This window comes from Rhamphochromis sp. 'chilingali' (assembly GCF_963969265.1).
Source record: "Rhamphochromis sp. 'chilingali' genome assembly, chromosome: 15".
Taxonomy (NCBI): Eukaryota; Metazoa; Chordata; class Actinopteri; order Cichliformes; family Cichlidae; genus Rhamphochromis; species Rhamphochromis sp. 'chilingali'.
Window position 1 is genome coordinate 30238735 of NC_137942.1, and position 20385 is coordinate 30259119.

The 20385-nt window shown below is 38.1% G+C and overlaps 1 protein-coding gene across 1 annotated transcript in view; it reads right to left on the reverse strand.

Moving 5' to 3' along the window:
• LOC308411803 (uncharacterized protein) overlaps positions 1 to 8164 on the reverse strand; it is a gene marked incomplete at its 5' end in the record, with an annotated part of 63021 nt that extends 54857 nt beyond the window's left edge. Inside the window, 2 exons of the mRNA XM_080905829.1 lie at positions 7671 to 7897; positions 8020 to 8164. Coding sequence (XP_080761955.1) covers positions 7671 to 7897; positions 8020 to 8164 — 372 coding nt within the window. The remainder of the gene's footprint in view (positions 1 to 7670; positions 7898 to 8019) is intronic.
• Positions 8165 to 20385: the final 12221 nt, after the last annotated feature.

A 20385-nucleotide genomic window follows, 5' to 3' on the forward strand; every position in this document is an offset into this window, starting at 1 on the left:
TGCAGACTGCAAGTTTTCAGTTTCTGCTGCAAGAGTTTTAAAGCAGCCAAAATAAAACACTGCTGAAATATCACAATTCTACTTAATGAAAGTGAATTTATATAAAGACACTTTCTGTATCCCTTCTGTTATATAGAATATCTTAGGCCCAATTATTGTATTGGTCTCTATAACTATGGAAACGGTGTGTGTGTGTGTGTGTGTGTGTGTGTGTGTGTGTGTGTGTGTGTGTGTGTGTGTGTGTGTGTGTGTGTGTGTGTGTGTGTGTGTGTGTGTGTGTGTATAATTGAAAGTAAACTAAATCAAATTTTATCTTTTGGTTCACTGTTGAAAAACAAAAATGTAAATAAAAGCAAATGTTTGGTTACTCAGTAATAGCAGAAATAAAGCTGAATTTTAAGGAGGCTATTATTGGGATTCTGTGTGTATATCTCAATCTGCATATGTGTATTTCAGCCTGAGTGGAGGGTTGTTGTGAAAATTGGTCAATAGATTTGTGAATCTATACAGAGATTTGTGAATTTGTAGAGGAATCTGCAAATGTGTAGCCAAAGTTTCTGATCAGATTTGTGACTGTGTAAATAAATGTGTAAGCATGCATAGATAATAATGGCTGAAAAGTCTTTTTGCATGTGTGATTTTTGCTAAAAAAAAAAAAAAAAAAAAAAAAAAAAAACAGTACAATGCTTTGAATCCACTCTGAAATACGTTTTAAATTTCCATCTGAATATATACAATGATGGTATGATGTTTGTGGCATTACCTTTGATTATATAGAGTCATATAATGTCATAATGGCTCTGTGGAAATAAAGTTTTCATAATTTTCCCCTAAACATTTCTTTAACTTCTTCAAAAGTTAATTCTATTCACCTGAACGTTTTCAGTGGAAGAAACATTTCATCACTCATCCAAGTGACTTCTTTAGTCTCAGCTGACTGCAGGTTTCACCAACCTTATAAACAATACATTTTTATAATGACTGAAACCAGCCCACTGAAGGAACAATGGGCTGGGAGGTCAGTTCCTTCATCATAATTATGCAAATTCTCATGACCACTGATCAACAACCACTGATCAGAGACCACTGATCAATGGTCATGAGTACCATTCACAGAAATTTTGGGAATGGCTGCAATCACAGCATTGTAAGATGGCGAAAGGGTACATCTTTCTTTCACTTATGTGAGCATACATTTTTCATTTTGCATGGTAGGATACAGTTTATGAAGGACACTATATGGGGATCCAGAGATGTGCAGGCTCAATGCTAATCCAAATTACCTTTAATATCCGGGATTAGTTAGATATCAAATTCTCCAGTAGCTCCTATATAGTGAGGGGTTTTTTTGTTTGGTTTTGTTTGTTTGTTTGTTTTTTGTAGCTAACTACTTCAGCTAGCTCCTTTCTGGTAGTGGGTGCTGCTAGGTGAATCATGAACTATTCCCAGTTTCACATAACATTTTGTTTGGATTTTTATTTTCGGCGGGGGGGGGGGTTTGTTTGTTTGTTTATTACAAAGCTTTAATATAAGGTACTTATAGCTATAGTTCTTATAGGCCTGAGTACTTCAAGCATAATTACTGGTGGCATGTACTGAGCTTAAAGGACAGTATGAACCTGTGAGTGTGAGCTCATAGTTAATGAACCCTTGACTTACAGACAACTCTCCACACACATGGTGGCATACATTTACAGATCAATGCACTGAAGAAGGAATTAACTGAAAGCGTGGCTTTATTTGCAGCAGAGAAAAATATAAACAAAAGCAGAAAGCAATAAAGATTAAACTAACCAAACCTAAACTGGGAAGCAACTAAAAAACAAGTACAAAGAAACTAAAGACCTGAATACCTGAAACATGAAACCTAGAAGATGGAAACCTGGACCACGGAACCACAAGTGGAGATACGCAGATGATCCAACGACAGGCAAAGAAAGACAGAGGATTAAATACACCAAGGATAACAAGGGACAGCTGGAATTACTCAAACACAATGAGACAGGGAGGAAGTAAAACTAAACACACTGAACACTAGGGGAGGGACTATCAAAATAAAAGAAGAAACATGAGACATTCACAAAGATGCAGACTTGGCACTGTGACATGGAGACATGACTGACTATAAAGAGAGGGAATACGAAATACAGAGACAAGAGTAACTAAACGTGGAACACGGGGAAGGCACAGTGACAGAAAACTAAAGAACTATAAATATAACACGAACAGACAACAATAAAGATATCCAACAAATCCAAGAATATAACTTAAACAGAATTATACATACTGGGTCACAGACACAGTACCGTGACAAATACATGATTGAGACACACACGCACACACGCACGGACAAATGGTTTTGCTGCAATTATAGCCTCATAAATTTCAAGCTTTGAACATTGGGAGGGTCTGAATGGCTTCTAAATGGGGTCAAACTGAGTTCAAAAGGTTGCATTTTTATGTACATAGACATATAAGTGAAGTGTGCATGTAAAAACAAAAATTGTCCTTTTTCTTTCTATCATGTGAGATGGTTGTGTGTTTCTGTCTGTTTGCTTTTTTGTTTTGTTTTTTTGTTGTTGCTTTTTTTAAAGAGAGAAAAAGCACTGCTTTAAAAATTTTATTGATATGTAATGACATTTGGAGTATGAACTGACATGATGAAAACTGATACCATAGTGATAACATATATGTTATGGTTAAAACTGTGGAAAGTTTGTAGTCCCGAGTGTTAAAAACATGCATTTACATTTTCATATTTAATCAAATACCCATTTCTCTAATGAGATTCAGCTAAAAGCACTGTGCTAAACAATCTTGTTTATATCACATTTTGTCAGATGAATCCACTTTACTTTTGGTAGATATTTTTAGTTGGTGATAGTCTTGTTAAATAAAATTTACATTGTTGTATGCTTCCTATGAGTAGTTAAACTGTCAAAAAATATTGCCAGCATTTTGCTCTCATCTTTGTTTGTTTCCATCTCTGTTTTTTCTTCTTTCACTGATCTTAAATAGTTCATTTTCTATGTTAATAATTTGAAGCATTATAGATTGGTTTTGTATTATTTTTGTTTTCAAAATATGTTATAGAGTCATTTATTGGTACAGAATGTAATTTAAATGTAGGTTTATGTCTCACCATTTTGAACAAAGGTTGTCTGTGAGTATTTGGGTACACACAAACAAATGTGCAGTTGCCCCAATTTTTCCTCATATAATTAATTCCAAACTTCATAGTGGGTAAAATTTCTGACCTTCATGATTAAAGATCTGTACTATAAACAGCAAAGTACCACAATTCCACACTCAAAGGACTGGGAAATTTTCCTGTTTATCATAATACAAGGAATAATTAAATGTCACTAAAGTAAAGGGGGTATTAAAGTGGAGTAACCCCTGCAAGTTGAACTTGTTTGTTCACAGAAATATGCTAACTGGTTTCTATTGTGTAGTGTAACGCAGGTCAACAACGGTTCAAATCTAGGTCAGATTGAGTCATAAAAGCCATACAAAGTTCATCTGCTGATTAGTCTGGTCAACTATATCACCACAATTGAATTTGTCTGCTTCCTAATTTTTTGTGCTCTTATAGTATGCTTGTTTTTTCCACTGAGAACAAGTTCATTCTCATCCAGAAGTGTATATAAAAATTAATAAATACACATTTCACAACTGTATTCTTGTTCAAATTATTGATGGTTACAGTGGATATTTGTGATACAAGGTATTCTATCCACAATTGTTATTATTCATCTCTAGCTCTCTACTACAGCTTGTCTCTTGTCCTGTCTCGGTCGCAGCAGATGGCCGCCCCTCCCTGAGCCTGGTTCTGCTGGAGGTTTCTTCCTGTTAAAAGAGAGTTTATCCTTTCCACTGTTGCCAAAGTGCTTGTTCATAAGGGGTCATCTGATTGTTCGGGTTTCTCTGTATTATTGTCGGGTCTTTACTTTACAATATCAAGCGCCTTGATGTGACTGTTGTTGTGATTTAGCACTATGAATGAAACTGAAAATAACTTCCTGGTGTGATTGCCCTGAGTGGCATATTGGCAGTGGTTACATACTGAAAGATCCTAGATAGATGCATGGATTTCCCAATGGGATTCTGGCTTCCTCCTGTGGTCCTAACATACATGGTAGGTTATTTGGGTGAGTGAACATCTTACCCAATGTAGCTAATGAGAAAATCAAAAGTGCTTGTAGGTTCTGTGTGTCACTTCTATAGAGCCTCATCCAATAGTTGGTTTAAGTCTGAAAAGTGGTTTCTATAGAAACCACTTTCCAGACTGAACATACTAACAACTATATAATAACCATATAATAACTATATAATAACTATATAATAATAATAACTATAACTACATAATTAATAACTATACACTGAACATACTAGCAACAGTATGTTACTGTTGTTAAACACAGAGTTACTGAAATACCAACTATAGTTGGTATTTCAGTAACTCTGTGTTTGCATGCATTTAGCTTCTCATAAGTAGTGTGTTTAATTGCTAGCCAGGTTTAAACCTATGAGGTCATCAGTGATGACCCCAAGGTGTGGGGGTGTGTGTGGGTGCGTGGGGGTGGGGGTGTGTGAGTGTGCATGTGCACTTCCTACAAGGTGTTTAATTCATTAATTCTGTAAATTCCTTTAGTTTGTTCTGTTGCTTTGGAAATGAAGATGGACAGGAACGGTTTCAGGCTTGCTATCATTGCACTGCATATGTCACACATGGGAAGGTGATGGAAGAGAAGAGAACCATAGTGGGTTCATCAGTAGGGCAATGACTTTCTTCCTATTCTCCATCACACACATACACCCTGGGGACATGCGACACAGCATGCTGCCATGCATTAAGGAGTGTGTATGTGTGCTTGTGAGTGTGCAGATATACCAAATGAGCACCTTCTGGTTGCTCCGGCTCAATGAGTGACTGTGAAGGGAAAGGTGTAAATAATAGAAAGAGAAGGAGACAGTAGAGTGGCTCCACTTACAATCCACAGACCAAATAGGTTCTTTTGAGATTAACCTCTTAACCAGGTCACTAGCGAAGACATAAAATTATGATTTGTAATTTAGCCACATGCTAAACAGGCATGCTTAGTTTTTTCTGGTTTGAGAAACTAGCAGATTTAACATTTCTAATTAACTGTCGTTCAACCATTTTGCCCATATGCATCTTCTATCAAGATATCACTTCATTCAATTCACTATGCCTTAACTACTTTACAGTTTCTTCAGTTAACTGAGGTTTGTGAGAATTATTTATGCATATGTGTCGTTTGGAGCCTGCCAAGGCATTTAAAAAATATTGAGCATCTTGAGCTTTTACATTTTCAGCCATTCTGTTGTTTGCTGGTGCACTTGACATTATTGTCCTGTTGCATGACCCAATTTTTGGTCTGGTTTTAGCAGTTACATGACCTCACATTGACTCTAAAATATTTTACTATACTGAGGAATTTATAGTCAGCTCAGTGACTGCAAAGGGCTCAGGTCCTGTTTACAAGACAAGCCCAAATTATTACCCCTAAACCACCATTATTGACAGTGGTATGAGTATGATGTGTATGGTTACATTCCCTAACTGTCAAAACTTGAGGGACTTGAGGCTAATAAAAAATGACTTTGAAAAAACAGATGCTTAGAGCAAACACTTGCAAACTTTTAAGGACTCCAATTTTTCAAAGTTTTTTTTTTTTTTTTTTTGCTGGCATCATCCCATTTTGATTAGAGGAGCTTTAATCAGAGTTTTCCATTCCAACATTACTGAAGTCAACAGTATTTCTTCTGTCTGGTTCATCTCAGTAAAGGAAGGTAAAGTGGTGAAGAACTAACTAACTGCTCTCCCTGTGCAGAGATTAGTAGGTTGGCAGGATATGATGACAGTTAGGATGTAGTGTGGAGGGACGTATGTAGTTGGTAGGCTGACATCAGTCACCAAAATTGAAAATTACAACCACAAGAAACAAGCTAAACTAAGGACTTCCAGTGAAGATGTTCCCAGGACTGCTTTAGATAGACAAAACTAATTTGTCTGCTGTTGAATAACTGTTATTTAAAGCCTTAACATATTTACCCTTATTTACAAAATATTTTTTCACAATTTTTTACTTTTACGATCTACATTTTAACAAATATTACTACTTCCTTCTTACTTACATATTCTAAGCAGGCTCATTACTTCGAAAATATTTCAACATTTAGAGGGAGAAAACATAACAGACAGGCAAATCCTATTGCAGTCAGAGATTATTCATAGCACTGTGCTCAGATTCAAATCACCTGCATCAATGTCCACAGTTTGTGGAAGCAACTGTAAATATGGGGAAGTTCACAGTAATGCACTGTGTTTGACTGAAAGCGGTTGTGGCATTCATTGTAATTAATATTAATTAATAGCTTGTCTATAGTGTTTGGCATCAGCAAAGGTGGCAGGACAACACAAGAGGCTTGGTCAGAGGCCAACAGGAGTGACACAGACCCTGTGGTGGGACCCAATGCAGACTTTTGTAGCAACCTGGATAAACAAAAGATCAGACTTTATTCTGGTGGAATACGGAGTCCTTGAAAAAGTCCAAAAGTCTCCAAAACACACACTCACAAAGCTGAACAAAACAGGGAGAACTGAACAGACTGAAATCACTGAATATTACAGATGATCTGACAATAAAGAAAGGAAGACAGTGTGATTGGGGCAGAGCGAAAACACTAATTTGTCTGCTGTTGAATAACTGTTAGTTTTCAGTTTGCAGTTTTCAGTTTTATTTGTCATATGCAAGTTAGCACAGGGTCAACATTGCAATGAAATGTGTTTGACGAGCAGCAGTCACTCAGCAGCATGATACAGTAGGAGAAAATATAATAAAAGAAAAGAAAATATTAAAGAAAATAGAAAAATAGTAAGGAGCCAAATATTAGAGAGACATGGTAAAAGAGAAAAGATGACTAAATATATATGTATCTATAAATATAAATATATGTACACTAGTGATTAAATAAGAAAATCTTGAAAAGAAATATGACGGGAGGGCAGATGGGATATTGCACAGGAATGAGCAGCAGAAAATTACAGTATTGCACTTTTTTAAATATAAATATCAATGACAATAAAGTGGAGTGACCAGTGCAGATTAAACAGAGTACTTGTGAAGCTGCAGGGTAGCTTCTGAGTGCTGTGTTGTGTGTGTTTAAGTGTTGTGGTTGAGGTGTTCTATGGCTTGGTGGTAAAAACTGTTTTTAAGTCTTGTAGTCCAAGCAGACAGGCTACTGTAACGTCTGCCAGATGGTAACAAGGAGAAGAGCTGATGTGCTGGGTGGCTGTGGTCCTTGATGATGCTGTGTGCTTTACGGAGGCATCGCTGGAGATAAATGTCCTGAATGGCAGGAAGCCTCGTGCCAGTGATGTGCTCTGCTGCCTTCACCACCCTCTGTAGTGATTTACGGCTGCTGGCAGAGCAGCGTCCGTACCAAACTGTGATGCAGCTCGTCAGCAAGCTCTCAATTGCACATCTGTAAAAATTTGAGGTGATGTTGGCATTCATGCTAAACTTCCTCAGCCTCCTCAGGAAGTAAAGCCGCTGGCGAGCTTTCCTGATAGCAGTGTCTGTGTGAAGGGTCCAGGAGAAGTCCTCAGTGATGTTGACTCCAAGGAATTTGAAGCTGCTGACCCTTTCGACCTTGACACCGTTGATGTGGATGGGCTGGTGTTCTCTGACTGGTCGTTTCCGGTAGTCCACTATCATCTCTCTAGTTTTGCTGATGTTGAGAGTCAGGTTATTTTCCAGGCACCACTCGTACAGCGCCATCACCTCCTCTCTATAGGCCGTCTCATCGTTGTCTGTGATGAGGCCTATGATGGTTGTGTCATCCGCAAACTTGATGATGATGTTGGACTCTTGTTTAGCAACACAGTCGTGTGTGAACAGGGAATATAGGAGGGGGCTAAGCACACAACCCTGTGGCGTACCTGTGTTTAGGATGAGTGATGATCCTAAACACAGGACCAGGTGTGCTTACCAACTCTCACCACTTGGGGCCTGTTTGTGAGGAAGTTTAGAATCCATCTGCAGATCGGTGTTCCCAGCCCAAGGTTGACGAGCTTCGTGGCAAGTTTTGAGGGGATGATGGTGTTAAATGCCGAGCTGTAGTCGATGAAGAGCATCCTTGCATATGTATTCCCTTTCTCCAGGTGAGTGAGGGTGGTGTGCGTTGCCAGGGCGATGGCATCCTCTGTGGCTCTGTTTGTCCGATAGGCAAACTGAAGAGGGTCCAGTGTGTCAGGGAGGGAGGAGCAGATACGACCTTTGACCAGCCGCTCCAGGCACTTCATGATGACGGATGTCAGTGCAACAGGACGGTAGTCATTCAGACAGGAGACCACTGATTTTTTGGGAACGGGAATGATGGTGGATGCTTTGAGGGACGTGGGGACCACTGACTGCCTCAGGGAGAGGTTGAAGATGTTGGTGAACACCTCTGCCAGCTCGTCTGCACACACTCTGAGTAGCCGGCCTGGGATGCCGTCTGGTCCTGGAGCTTTGTGAGGATTTACCTTTTTAAAGGTCCATCTCACAGCTTCTGTTTTCAGAGTTAGAGTTGCAGCCTCACTGTCCTCCTGAGGGTAGAGGATCTGCTATTATTATTATTTAAAGCCTTAACATATTTACCCTTATTTACAAAATATTTTTTCACAATTTTTTACTTTTACAATCTACATTTTAACAAATATTACTACTTCCTTCTTACTTACATATTCTAACCAGGCTCATTATTTTTAAAATATTTCAACATTTAGAGGGAGAAAACATAACAGACAGGCAGATCCTATTGCAGTCAGAGATTATTTATAGCACTGTGCTCAGATTCAAATCACCTGCATCAATGTCCACAGTTTGTGGAAGCAACTGTAAATATGGGGAAGTATAAGTCTTCTATGTAGAGAAGATGGAGTGGGAAAAGTTTGTTAATAACTCCTTTAGTACATCAGCAAGAAAACTTGGGATTGTCTTTGTTTGCCTTTCTGTATAAGTCACTGCTTGAGCCTAACATCTTAATCTTATTAATATTAGCATATAACCAGCTGTTGTTGTTTACCTGGGTTCTTGTCAGCTGTCTGGAGATGGGATGGGAATCTGCTGACAATAAGTAATTATAATTATATCTGTAATAATCAATGTTTTAATGTGTTAAGGTTAGGGTCGTCACCTTTGATGACTTAGACCTCGGAAGGTTTGTTGTCGTATATATGTGACTTTGGTTGGTTTGACTTCTTTTTTATTTAATGTCTAGAACTACCATGCACCATGCAAAAAAAAAGCTTTTGCTTTCCAAAACCTTTCAATGACCTCACTACCCTTTCTGCAAGAATTTGAGTAAGTCACACTCAAACAAAAATACCTTCTCCTAAAGCTAAACACATGGTGGCAAGCGTTTTGTCATGGTAATTTGAAAGACAGACACACACTTGGTTTCTTCTTTTCTCTGCCATTCTGAAAGCAATGAATGTCTTCACTAGATTGGAATCGGTGTGTGTGAGTATGTTCATTTTCTCTCTCTCTACAATTCCATTAGCTACTCTCTACTTATCTGTTTTTTTCCTGTATCTCCATCCATCCACTCTCAGGTCATTTTAAGGTTGGAAGGAAAACTGAGCTGCCTGCTTGCCACTGATGAAAATCTCTCATCCTCCCATCACTTGCTGTGTTTTCATCTTCACATGTATTTCCTGTGTTTCCTCTCCTCTTTGATCTCTGCACTTGTCAAAGCTTGATAAATGCATATGTACTGAATCTTCTCTTGCAGAGCTTACGCCATTCCAAAAGAGCTGCATTCAATATTTTTACTGGATTTTGCAAGTACAAATGTAAAAATAAAGACTGGTCTAGAAACACAGGCCCCAGAGAAAGCCTAAAAGCAAAACTGTTACGTTTATATATACATGGATCAAGCTTTTCCACTTATGAGCATTACAAAATATCAGATTCTTTGATTAAAAAGTCAGAGGCGCAAAATTATGTGCAAGGACAGGAAATCAGTTTAGTACAAAACTGAAGCTATATTTTAAGATTGAGTCTTGGTTAAATATTTGCTTATTTTAAAGATGTAAGTATTAATGTATTTCAGAATTTATGTATCGACTGCAATAATAAAGCTCGTTGAAAGATAACTCCCATTTCAGCCTCCACCTGGATTCTTGTCCATAGAAACTAACGCTAGGTTTGAATGTTTAAGTATTTTTCCTGGGGTTTTTTTAAGTATTACTTTCCTTGTCTTTCCAAATTGTTTTCCACCCTTGTGCTTGTCACTGATTGTGTTTATATCTTTTTACTCTTGTTTATAAGATGGTCTTTGTGTTTTGTCCACATGTCACCAGTACTAGTACTAGTATTCACTGGTGTGCTCCTCATTTGGGTTTTTGCCATTGCTGCTTTTAGTTTGCTTATCTAAAAAAACTAAACTAGCAAAGGCTGCTTGTATCTGAATTATTTTTCACCCTTAAGAATTGACTTTTATATTGTCACTTTTGCTTAGCCTTTTTACATAGACCAGTATGCAGGATAAAACAAAAACTTTTCCTAATGGGAAAAGTAGTGTCGGTGTGCTCGTAAAGTGGTGCCTTACCTTTATTATGTTCTAAAGGTTGAGTGTGGCTAAGGGGTTATAACAGGTTGACCTGCATGATAGCCAATTCAATGCTGTAGTCTCTTAGGAATGATAGATAAACAAATGGTTCCTTCAGCTGCCACCTTACATCTAAAAATTATGTGCAGTCAGCTGCAGGGTCGGGGTTCAGGAATTTCACAGTGTTGATTATTGAGATTTGCTTCATATCACCACTGCACCAGTCAGTATCAACTCTCTCTATCTCATGCTCGCACAGCATGTTAAGTGTTGCGGTGAACTGATGGTGCAGCTGATGTTTAGATGTATAACTCACCATTAATATTGATCATTTCTTTAGATGGTGCATATGTTCAGCTGAGTGTGTGCGTGCGTGTGTGTGCGCGCACGTGCGTGTGTGTGTGTGTGTGTGTGTGTGTGTGTGTGTGTGTGTGTGTGTGTGTGTGTGTGTGTGTGTGTGTGTGTGTGTAAGAATTCCAAGCGGTAGATTTGAAGAAAAGCAGCAGTGAAGTTTTGGTTTCCATGAAACTTGGGTTTATGATGTAGGCCGGTGAAGGTCAATCCTATGTCTAATTTTACTGTTATTAAATTATTAATTCTTGGTATTACTTTTTTTATCCTATTAAATAGGCTCTATGTGGGGAGTATACACAGTATCTATTCTTATCTAGTTGTATAAAGAGCTTTGAGTGCTCATGTACAGTAGAAAAGCAAGTCCATTAAGCTGTTTTCATTCTTCAACTCCCACCTCTGTCAGGATATTCAGACTAGGATACTGTCCCAAGTTTGCTCTTTCTCATGTGAAGCAAGAGCATGCAGGAGGCAGAACACAGACAGGTAACTCATTAGTTGACTACTTCTCACACCAAGAAGGTAGGTGAAAGGTCTTTTTTGTTTTGTTTTTTAATTGACAGAAACAGAAAATCTAATCTTATTTTATCAGACAAATCTGCCTACAGTCCCTTGACCTGAAATCCTGGACTGCAGCACTGCGCCCTCTGCTGCTTGAAAATAATATTTAACGGAAACTAGTCCCTTTTATTAGGTTTGGAGTGGTGCACAAGAATGTTGAATACAATTTTATTTTTTAAACATAATTACAATTATAATTACTGTTTTTGCTTTCATAACATTGTCAATAATAATAATAATAATAATAAATGTGTCCGTCTTCTAATTTTTGTATATTTGTACAGCAAAAAAATGAATTTAAAAGAACTGAAGACATACTTGCGTCAGTTGCTCTTGAATATTGTTATATTATAATGTGTACAAGCACATGTAAAAGGTGCGTGTGTGTGTGTGTGTGTGTGTGTGTGTGTGTGTGTGTGTGTGTGTGTGTGTGTGTGTGTGTGCATCTTATTTGTATATTTTTATATTATTTATATATATTTATATTCATTACAAGTAACCCTGAAATATTAAAAATAGCATTATTTTAATAATTAAAATAACATTCATATTCAAATGAATATCATGAATTATAAAATTAAAATACTTGTTTTTAAATATATTCTAATGAAAAGGTGTGTGCAGTAATTGCATAACATAATGGTAAATTAATAACAGAAAAACAAATAATTTAGGCAATTTATTTAGAGATGTAGGTTTTCTGGCATAGAATGAGTTGGTAACAGAAAATACAGAAAATAGTGAAAGATCGATGTTTCAGACGGAAGATTAAAATAAATAAATAAATAAATACATTCAGAATAGAAATAAATCTTTCTCCTGTAGCCAGGTTGCATATTTAAAATTATATCATATTGTGTTCACCAAATGACATTATATTTATGTATTTCCACACCATTTAGAGAGGTATTATATTACTTCATTTGGGTTCTTTTATGGTGTTGAAATCCCCTGCTGATGCTCTAGTGCTCTTACACACCAGCAGTCTGTGGTGTTCAACAGTTCCTGCAGTTATTTAGTGTTCAGCATTCTCCTTGACTTTATTACCTCAGAGCAGAGCTTCCCACGCATTCACTTATGTGTCACTACAGTTTTTCACTTCTACATTCAAACACACAAAGAGTAAACAGCTGTTGTATATTTGTAATGTTAATAAGGATCACTGCGGCTTGTGATATCTAACAAAAAGTTTCGCTTTCACGCTGGAGATCATTTACGCGAAGCCTCACAATGCCGACATCTGGTTGTTAGTACTGGCACTGCAGTCATAAAACATGACGAACATTATCTTTCAGTATAATTAAAATTAAATACATATTTTTTAAAGGACATGGGGAGAAATGAAATGAAATGTGTAATGAAATTATGTCTGTCCAAACTTCATATATATTTATATTCTTCCTATTGCTACATTTTTTTTCTTTACATTTTTTCAATTTTTACTCTTCTTAGCCTGTCTGAGACTAATTTGTTTCCTAGTCCAACAGTCAATGATATTTTAAGGAAGACCTCCTCCTTTTGGTTTTCTTTTTATATGACTGTGGGGATTTGTTTTGGGGGGGTTTCTTTTTTACTTTTTTGTTTGTTTTCATGCTTACCCCATCACTGTTTTGTATTGCTATTTTTAATTTTAGATTTTAATATGTTTCTAGATGTTTATCCTGTGACAAGATGTTTCCTCTAAAAGGCTTTAAATGTTTGTTAAAATGTTCATTTTAATAATAGTAGTAGTTGTTCTTCTTCTTCAAAACAAATACTAAAAGCTGCACCTTCATTGTTTTGCCACTAGATGTGGTAATTGTATAAGTTTAGCCAAATTTTAAACGTCAGGACTTTTATAAATACTTTTTGCAGCCACCAGTTGTCGTTTTCTGATGGAACTACAGTCATTATATGGCTGTTTCCATTTTTCTTATACTCAACAGAAGAACTGTGATATAAAGATGAACAGGCTCTTTATATTATTTGTCCTTCCGCTCTCTTCCACTTATTCAATTCAGGTTCGAGGTGGGTGAAGGGTGGGTGGAGCCTATTCCGGCTGCCATAGGGAGGGAGGGTGCGTCCTTGATAGCTTGCCAGTCATTCTGTTTCTCTGTGTTAACCCTGTGACAGACTGGCAACCCATCCAGGATTCACCATGGTCTGAGTTACTGGTACAAGAGCCAAGAGAGCAGCCTCACCCTAAAATCAGCAAGCTCTTTTAACTCCGGTCCTGCTCTTTCAGACTGGATTATGGGCTAAGAACGACAAAAATGCTTCATAGGACATGAGAGCTGGAAGGCAAGTTAATTCAAGAGAAATTGTAACGCACGTTAGTGTTCATTTTTGCCCAGCGTAACACGCACATTTCAGTGCTCACAGTCCTTTTATTTATACTATAACTTATTTGTACTGTCTGCTCCAAGCTTTCAGTTCTCCTGTAGACAACATTTTAACACATAGCTTTCTATGAATTGCCATCTTATTGCAGTGGAGGAGTTTGTGTCTCCCAGTGATCCCAGGAGCTATGTTGTTCCATGGCAGATTGATCCCAGGTGAAGGGCAAGACTGCAGTCGATTTACACTAACCTCCTGATAGAGTCTCTAGGGCGAGCATCTGGTGGGCCAAAAACACGACATGGGAACGTCTTCCTGTGAGTCCACCACCCACAGAAGTGGCCGTAAGGGGTTAAGTGCTTAGTGGATTGGGTGGCACTCAGAGGTGCAGGTCCTGATCCAGTTTGCAAAACAAGCTTGTAGTACACAGAATTTAACCTCACTGGTGGGGAAGGAGCCTGAGCTGGGAATGTGCAATGTTGACTTGGAGAAGGCATTCAACCAGGTTCCTCGGGGTATCTTGTGAAAAATGCATACATTTACCTTCATCCTGAGAACCAGGGATAGAAGACTAAAGAAGAACTACTTGTACCTGTAGAATGGAAAAGCTCCTGGGTTCTTTGAAGTCTCCAATATCTGGTGCACTCTGCAGGAGAAACATGTAGCTATATAAAGAGAAAGGAAACAGTCAGAGAAACTCTCCTTTTCAAATAATAACAGGAATACAGAAGGGAACGTTATTACGTTGTGTTTACTTAGTGCAAGCCAAGTGGGAACTTCTGGAGTTGAAAAATGATGCCTGCAAAGAAATACCAGAAACTGCAGTTTCTGTAAGCGAGTCAATCTCCATACACAAGTTACTGTTACTGCCATTACTACTTATGTCCTCTAAATCTTTTGTTTGTGCTGTTGGTACCATTTTGCATTAGATCACTTTTTTTTTTCTTTTTTTGTGAAAATAGCTTTATCCATCATCCATCCATCTTCTGCTGCTTTTCCGGGTCTGGATCGTGGGGCATACCCAAGCCACAAAGGAATGTAGTCCCTCCAGCCTGTCCTAGGTCTGCCCCAGGGCCTCACACCTGAATGACCAAACTCTTCACCCAAAACTCTTTACTAAGCTGCCAGAAATCTATTTACAGGCAGCTCATTATAACCACAAGGCTGGTCACATGGGATGTATTTAAACTCTGCATCGAATTCTAACCCAATTCTATTAGCCAGGTATCCAAGGAGATATGCATCACTGATGTAACTAGGCTTACCTTTGCATCCTTTACCATTAATGGAGGTTCTATTTAAACCTCATTGGACCATTTTACCATTATGTAACATGATATCCAGAAGCACTGCTTTTGCATTTCATCTCTGCCAAGAGCATGGCCAGGGATTGTTTGTTTTAGATAATCTCCAGAGTCAGCATCCTGAAAGAAACTGGTTTTGACCAGGGTTAACATTATGTCTTTGTCTTATGGCATCTGTCTATTATACACTGAGTAGCTGTACAAAAGAATGATAAATAATCAAAGTAGTCAACAAATAATTAATAAATATGTATGACTTATCACGTATAGGTATGGTTCTTAATGGTATGGCAAATGTTTTCCTAAAGTGAGGAGTGCTAACTAAGGGTAAATGTGCCCAGAAAAGCATCCATTGTTACCTAAAACAAAGAATTCAATTACTCTCAGCAAGCAAGGAAACACCTTCATTACAACATAGAACAGGATAAAGGACATAATAAATAAAACTGAACTGAATTAATGGTGGGACACACTACAATAAAACAGAGGAAAACCCCAACAATCAGACAACCCCCCATGAGCAAGCATTTGGTGACAGTGGGAAGGGAAAACTCCCTTTTAACAGGAGGAAACCTCCAGCAGAGCCAGGCACAGGGAGAGGCGGCCATTTGCCTCGACCGGTTGGGGGTGAGAGGAGGGAGACAGAAAAAAAGACACCAGGGTCACCTGATACAGCCCTAAGCTGTAACAAAAGGAAAAGTCTTAAGCCTAATATTCAAAGTAGAGAGGGTGTCTGTCTCCCAAATCCAAACTGCAGAAGAGCTTCCTGAAAGCTGAAAGCTCTGCCTCCCTTTATACTTTTAAACACCCAAGAAACTAAAAATAAGTCTGTAATCTGAAAGAAAAGTGCTCTGTTGGGGTCATATGGTGCGCATTAGATCTTTAAGTTAGGACAGGGCCTGATTATTCAAAATCTTGCATGTAAGAACAAGGATTTTGAATTCAATTCTTGATTTATAAGGCAGTCCTACATATTTGTTTAATATGCCAACGTGTTGAATGTGCACATTGAAGGACATAAGGTGGTCAAAAAGGACTCCAGGATTTCTCACAGTGTCATAGGTGAAAATTTCTCCATATTACTGTAAGCAAAAATAATACCATTCAGCATAAGTATGTATTTAGAAAGTGTCTGTTTCCTTATTTAACATCTTGCATTTATGCACCATGCATCAATAATACCTAGTGATGACCAGATGACACCACAGGAAGTCGTGAAGTTTCCTGTGTAATTGGTTCAGAAAAAGTGTAATTTCATGAGGCTTCAGACCCCCCCCCCCCCAGTCATAATCTTTGCTGTCATTTCAGCTGTTTATAGTGGCCTCTTGGGTGTCTTATAACAGTAACACTTGAACCACCTTCTATAACAGCGAGGCCTCAGACATGATCAGTGACATCACTCACCCTGAAAGAAACAGGCCACGATATGTGCTTTATAAAAACTTCCTGGATTTCTTGATACATGCTCCAAAGCTTCGGCACAGTACATCCCATCACTAATGATATCTAGTGATGGGTTAGAGGACACCTCACGGAGTGTGTGACACAGTTTCCCTTAATATTTTGACATTGTAGTGACATTGTTTTGATGTGTTTCTCGTAGCTAGATTTAAGAATCATTGTAGCAACCCAGATAAAGAGTGTGGAGAGGGTCAGAACTTCGTTCATTCATTCTGGCATCTGCACACCAAATGAGTGATGAATGATCCTGTTTACATAATCAGCTGATGATGAAGTGCTAACTGAATAAAAGAGAAAAATATTTATTTCAGATAATTTGATTATAACAAAAAAATAATAGGATTAAAAAATACAGTGTCCAATGCAAAATTTACAAAAATATGTTTTGCAAGCAAGTATAAGTGAAAAATTGAGATCAAAGTCAAAGTTTTGTTCAGGAAATGGGTGCTTGTGACAGTGGGAGTGCTTGTGTACTTGTGTGTGAGGGGAGAAAGTACGGTTTACACATTTTATTAATAATGAGAATTTTTTTGTAGCGTATTGTCACTGAGGCAATTTCAACTCTTAAAAAAAATTAAAGCCAATTTGTAGAAGTGTAGTAAGTGTGTTTTTGATTCTGTCAGTATTCTAAGGTATCCTGCCCTGTGACGGATATCACTGGATTCAATTATCGCAGTTGTATTAGAATTCATTCTGTTTTCCAAAACTTCCATATATACCTGCTGCCATAGATTAACTAAGAAAGAAGATGTCTGAAATGGGTGCTAATGGTAAATGTTGTGATGAAGGTCCAGGTTGTGCTTTTTCCAATCTTCTCCCAATAGCAATTGATGGGGTCAGCTCAGGGCTAACACATTTTATTGCTTCATTGACTTTAGATGAACTTAGAAAGAAAAGACTCTTGTATCTGGGGTCCAGCCAGGGCTGGACTGGGACAAAAAATTGGCCCGGGCATTTTGACTAGAGACCTGCCCACCAGGTATTATAGGAAAAACCATAAAGCCTTTGAATGAAAACAAACGCTGTTATCACAGTGATGTACACTGTCTTGTTGGTACATATGTATCAATCTAATAAACTTAAACCTACACCATCCTCCCTATTCTGGTATTCTAAACAGTACCCGAAAGTAGACTGCTTGGTCGAGTTAACCTCCTGAACTATCTACAACACATGGTGAAAACCTGAAATTAAGACAGAGAAGACTAGAGGTGAGACATGATAATTACTGATTACTGATGACAGATTGAGATATATTTTGATAAACCATTCATTTGCCACATCAATATGGCAGGGCAAAATATTTTTTCTAACATGGCAACCTTTAAAAAGTGAAAGGAGATAGAAAGACAGCTGAGAAAGAATAAAACTTAATTGACTTTTTGATGGCATTGTACACACAGTACTGGTACAGTATCTAGAAAATGTGGGAAAATACTGGCATCATATACAGTACTTACTTCTGAAGAAATTATGATGGGACCCTAAAAAAAATTACTATGTACAATAATGGATTTCTATATATTTTCGATCAGATGAAATCGTTTGTTGTAAGATTCAGATAATTATTTATTAAAAGTGAGACATTTCAAATGAGAATAAGAAAGAAAAGTATTTTATTTGTGCCCCCCTTTCTGTGTTAATGCCCTACCTGGGCCCCTGGCAAAACTTTGCTAGACCCGCCCCTGCACAGTTACCAGCTGTCAGCTACTTAGAAAAGGATCCTGGTGTTATTTCTCAGAAACAGTTCATAACTTCTCCATCACCTGTTCAGCTCTGATGATTCAGTAAGGACATCTCCTGGTTTCATCTTCATGTTTCCTTCTCACCAGATAACCAAACCGATATCATGACCAGCAGCTTTTACAGCTGTGGCTCCAGCAAACATCAGCTGATACTAGAAATTAATATTAAATAAATTCTAACAACAGCTGATCAAGCTTAAACATGCTGCTGCTGTTTAGCGCGACATCCACTGGTTTCTGGGCGATAAACAAACAAGAGAGAGAAACACTGATCAGCTGATCATTGATCAGTTTCATGATTGAAGAAGAAACAGGAGAGGGGGGGGGGGGGTGAGAATGAGAGGAGAAGAGGCAGCTGTGCAACAAAGACACAGAATAACTCCAGCTTTGTGTCTTTTTCATTGTAGCTGAAGTCTGGGACAAACTGTGTTCCTTTTCACCTCAATACGAAATGCACAATATTTTCTCTGAATACGAGACGATTCCGTTTTTTACGGGACGGTTGGCAACTCTAATAACTAACCTTATAAATAAAATAAGATAAAAACAAGTTCAACATCAATAATATCATAGCACCCGCCCAGCAGTATATAAACTCCGTCATGCTAGCTAGTACGCAGTACGAGTTATTGTAACTGACTGTAAAAAGTCAGCATAACGAAAATAAACTACACCTAAACTTGGTTTATATCTGACCCAGATAGACTGCAGGTCATAACTTCTTACCTGAAGTTCAGTTCACCGCCTCGGGTCTCTGCTCCTCCTGCCATTCCGTCATCCACCTGCCAGTGTGTTGCATCTGCAGGCTTCCACCACTTGCTAATGTTACTGAATCTGTGGAAGCTCCGCCATAGCCACTACCAAACAACTGAGTTATTTTTACACATCTCCCTTCATCTGGCCAATCCACCACCTTTCAGTGTTTATACCGTTACGGAAAAAAACGAAAGAAAAAGACCATCAGCCCATAAAAATGAAAAATCAACAAATGCCCGGTGGGCCGATGGCCAGTCCAGCTATGGGTCCAGCAGTGTTTCAAGTCCCGTCAAGCTGAATGGTTCCAGACTGCACAGTGTATCTGTGACTCTTCTATGAGTTTGTCATTGAGCTGTGTTGCAGTTTGTGTGAATACAGGTGAGGCATTTCGCTGAAATGCATTGTCCAGCATTTGTAGTATGGGAATGATCCATGAATCCTAAGGGTTTTTTTTTCTTAAGAGAACTCCACTGTAGCTTGATTTATAGGAGTGAGTATGCTGAGTGTTTTCCTCTAGGCAGTTCTGCAGGATTTTTTTTTTTTTTTTTACCATAGCTGCATCTCTCACAAACCTGCTCACAAACCTGCTCAACTCTAAGGATAAATTCTAGTAGACTCGCAGGTGTCAAAAGGCCCAAAAGCAATGATGAAATTATCAAATCAATTCAACTACTCGATTATTGAGAAAGAAAAAACACACACACACACACACACACACATATATATAAATTAGTGATGTGCGAATCATGAACGAATCATTCAATTTGAAAATCACTTTACTGACTCGTGAATCATGATTCACAAGCCCAACTGACTCACTGACTCATCCCTGTTGCTGTTAGCAAACTAATTTCATTAGTAGAAATATATCTAGCTGCTCTGAACTGGAAGAAAAACCCTGAGTAGAAAGCTCACATCAATATAATAGCTCCTCGGTTCACAGTAGCATCGCTCTGCAAACATGCTAACAGCACATTTGAGTTACTCACCCGCTCCCTTCCTGTGCTGAATCGTAGCCAGTGTTGGGGAGTAACGGAATACATGTACCGGCGTTACGTATTTAAAATACAAAATATGAGTAACTGTATTCTGTTACAGTTATCGTTTAAAAAGGTGATATTCAGAATACATTTACTTGTCGAATTAAAAAAGGATTACATGGCGGTCTTTTCCTGCTTCATATGTTAGGCTATGCCCTCTTTATTTTTGGTAATTCCACGCCAGTGGAAACCCAAACAAAACATGCAATAACAGGCTCTAATGCCTGG